Here is a 3,457-nt window from a genome sequence, read left to right on the forward strand (position 1 = left end):
AATAAAAATCAAAACTAAATTCATAAACACAGGAAGGGTCAGAGGAAGAGATGATCTCACATAAACAGTCGAATGTCGAATTTTATATACCATGTTTATTTTATTGACTCCCACTCAGTACAGCTATGTATTCCTTCCTTGCTTTGTCAAGATACTCCATCTAATTCTAATTCAATGAATTAACAGAGACTTGACCGCTTTCTGAACCACAATACAATTAATAAAGAAAATACAAAAAACCCTAAATGTTTCACAAAGTAAACTTTTCACGAGAACCTAAAATGTTGAAACATTTGAACGAAATTCTGATCAATACCCAACCATTCATTGCCGGAAATCGCTGCTTAAAAACATAGACCCAGATTTGGCCGAAGTGAAGTGGCTGCTATTGTCGGCCGTTGAAACTCTTCCACAGGCGGGGCACATAGTAAGGGTGGACGCAGATCTGAGAGGTGGGGACATTTTTAAAGCTTTCAGTTTCTCCAGCTCTGTGTGAAGTTTTCTGTTCTCATCTGCAAGTAGCTCATTATATCTTTTCAGAAGCTCGCGGTCCACTTCTGTTTGCTTAAGCTTCGTCCTGGAACATATTCATAATATTTAACTACATTCTAACAGAAATCGGTCAACAAAACTCTCAACACAATATGATCTCCATCAGATCAAACGTTTTCCGAATTATAAATTTGCTAAACATTTAATTTCCAGGTCATTCTTCATAGTTACATTCCAAATTATGTAGCTGTTGATTCCAAAACGGGACTTTCCATATGAATGTGGACATGCAAAATACAATGAATAAATAAAGGACACGAGCTAACCTTGCTCGTCTATTCTGGAAGCACACCTCAACTTGTCGAAGACGGAGATTTAACTGTAAGGCCAACGCTTGTTTTTCCTTCTGTGGAAGAATAAGAAGTTACAGCAGCCCAAGTCATGAAGAAACACAAACGATAAATGAATATTGTGCAGTGTGAATAGAGACTTACAGGTTCGGGTACCGTGTTCTTTCCGAAGCTTTCTTCTAAACGAGCACATTGCTCTCTGGAGAGTCTAAGCTTCTTCGTGGAAGAGCCCTCTTCCTCTACATCGCCGAGTACCCTCGACCAAACTCGGTCATTCTCCAACTCCTGGCCATCACCCTGTTTTCGCTTGATCTCGGCATACCCGTTCCTAGGGTTAGTCGCGTTGGAATACCCGTTACTATTGGATGAGGACACATTAATGGCGCGTGCATCATCGTTGGAGAAACATGAAGCAGGGAATTTGTTGGCATCAGATCGCCATGACACAGCTACCCCCTGGATCGGATCCTTCGCTTCTCTCTCTGATCTCACCTTACCGACACCATCGGTTCCTGCACACCAGAATTATCGTTATTATGATAAAAATAACCATTAAATGAAGAGCCGTATCAATCAAAACACCATTATAATAAAATTCAATCCGTTGTTGACGATTAGATTTAGCAAGGGTTAAAAAGTGCAGGAATATACCAATGGATGCTGAGGTATTCTCCCATGGCAAAGTGCCGAGGCTAGAGTCAGGGGCCACTGGAAACAGATCTAACTGCAGAGGAGGCCCATTCACATTTCTTTGTGAAACGTATATTCCATCATTTTCACTGATGGCTGTCCCATCACCGATACCCAAACGTAGAGAAAGGTCTGCAATGCAATTCTGATCCATAACCCTTTGTTTTGCCTAACGTTTCGATAGAGTGGAAATGATCGAAGCAAGCAGAGAGGTATTGCGAATGGGCGATGGATCTAGAGTCCGGCCTGACTCCTCAATACTTAACAATGATTATAATAATAATCATCTACCTTTTAAGACAATAAAAGGTTGACAGTCAAACACAATGTAGTTGCTCGGTGACAGTTTTTAGGGTGTTCCCACCCTAACATTGTAGCTGTTTGACCCGTCAGGGCCAACGAAGACAGGGTTTACAGTATCAGTAAAACAATGACACATGGCTTTGGCAATTCGTTACAAGAAAACGAAGTTCATATGACATCGTTTTGGAAAAGTTTTTGCAAATTCTAAAATTTCCCACACCAACATTTATCAAGTTCACGAGGTGAGATAATAATTTAGATTTAAATAATACATTTTTGAAATAAACGAATTTCGTCTTCAAAACGGAAGAAGATCCGATAAATCGATTCAATATTTTATTAATATATTATTATTCTTCTAAAATTATATATATTGATTTATTTATTTAGTAAATTTTATGAAAACAAAGAAATTATTTAATTTATTTTAAAAGTTTATGATTATATTTATAAATTATAAAAAGAAGTGGTTAAAAATTTATAAAATATTCATAATTTTAATTATTATGAATAATGAAGTCATATTTTTTAATCTAATTTAAAATCAAGATTTAATGTTCATTTTCTTCATCATTTTAATTGAATTAAATAATTATTCAAATTATCTATATTCGTATTAATTTTTTCATTGTAAGTTATAATATCTTTTAATTCTTGATAGCACCACATTTTATTTTTAAATTTATATTAATAGTTTTTTTAATATTGTCAATAGTTTATAGATGGCTTTTTTCTTCGGCTTTACAATGGTTTAGTTAAGGTATGGTATTTTTTTTCCACTTTTTCTTTGACCAGAATTTGACATAATGTTAGAAAACCCCATATCTCTCATATTTCCTATATATATTAAGTAGTTAGTCGTAGTCATGTTCACAATGGAGCAAGACTTTCTTTTATCACTACGATTATTTCATTCCATTTTAATTTTAAGATTATATAAATTATGAAAATCTTTTGAATTTGCTTGATATTTCTCCAAAATGGGATGTTCCATCCCAAACATCATAATTATATAAGATAGTAATAGAAATAATGTGTTTCATTTTATCCTATAGTCAATAATTTACATAATTTCATTTTTTAATGCTAAAATAAATTTTACACCATCTATTTATCCAAGATATATTTAGTTAATTATATGTTATACATTAATTTTGAGATATATGTATGACCTCACTTCCTCCAAATTTCCATTATTCTTTAGAAAATTAATATTAATGTGAGAGATATTTTAATTTTAACATTTAGTTTACCAATGCTAAAGGTCATACTTTAGTAAAGTCTGAATACTTAGACATAGAATTCTTACTTGCTTTTTATGCTCACATGCACATCTCCGCATAATAATAATATATTATGAAAAAAAGGAGAAGAATGATGACTACCGCATAATAATAATATATTATGAAAAAAAGGAGAAGAATGATGACTATGAACTTAAATGTATACAAGAATAGAGGTATCATTTCACACAACTTTCTAACTTCTAAATATGTATTGCAAAAAAAGTGGTAGACAAGGCACAACTATGCTTAACTCCAATATCAAAATTAACATCTTCCAACAATAATTCCTTATTTTTAAACTTCACAAAAGCATTCTCATACAACATTATTATTATA

At 33.2% G+C, this 3,457-nt stretch overlaps 1 protein-coding gene across 1 annotated transcript; it reads right to left on the reverse strand.

Moving 5' to 3' along the window:
• Positions 1 to 324: 324 nt before the first annotated feature.
• LOC149241852 (homeobox-leucine zipper protein HAT2-like) lies at positions 325 to 1,686 on the reverse strand. The gene is made up of 4 exons (XM_089370679.1): positions 1,494 to 1,686; positions 987 to 1,354; positions 819 to 898; positions 325 to 577 (listed from the first exon to the last, which is right to left on the reverse strand). The coding sequence occupies exons 1-4, from the start codon at positions 1,684 to 1,686 to the stop codon at positions 325 to 327; spliced, it is 894 nt and encodes a 297-aa protein (XP_089226805.1).
• Between the last annotated feature and the right edge of the window lie 1,771 nt (positions 1,687 to 3,457).

This window comes from Pinus tabuliformis, chromosome 8 (genome assembly GCF_031772625.1).
Source record: "Pinus tabuliformis cultivar Carrire ecotype Pingquan chromosome 8, CPIR1, whole genome shotgun sequence".
In the NCBI taxonomy this organism is placed as follows: Eukaryota; Viridiplantae; Streptophyta; class Pinopsida; order Pinales; family Pinaceae; genus Pinus; species Pinus tabuliformis.

Bases quoted from the DNA above. Each gene is read 5' to 3' on its own strand.
- LOC149241852 (XM_089370679.1), bottom strand. From the start codon at position 1,686: ATGGATCAGAATTGCATTGCAGACCTTTCTCTACGTTTGGGTATCGGT. The intron at 1,355-1,493 runs GTATATTCCTGC...TCTGGTGTGCAG, and splicing joins GAATACCTCAGCATCCATTG to GAACCGATGGTGTCGGTAAG. The intron at 578-818 runs GTTAGCTCGTGT...AATATGTTCCAG, and splicing joins TTCCAGAATAGACGAGCAAG to GACGAAGCTTAAGCAAACAG.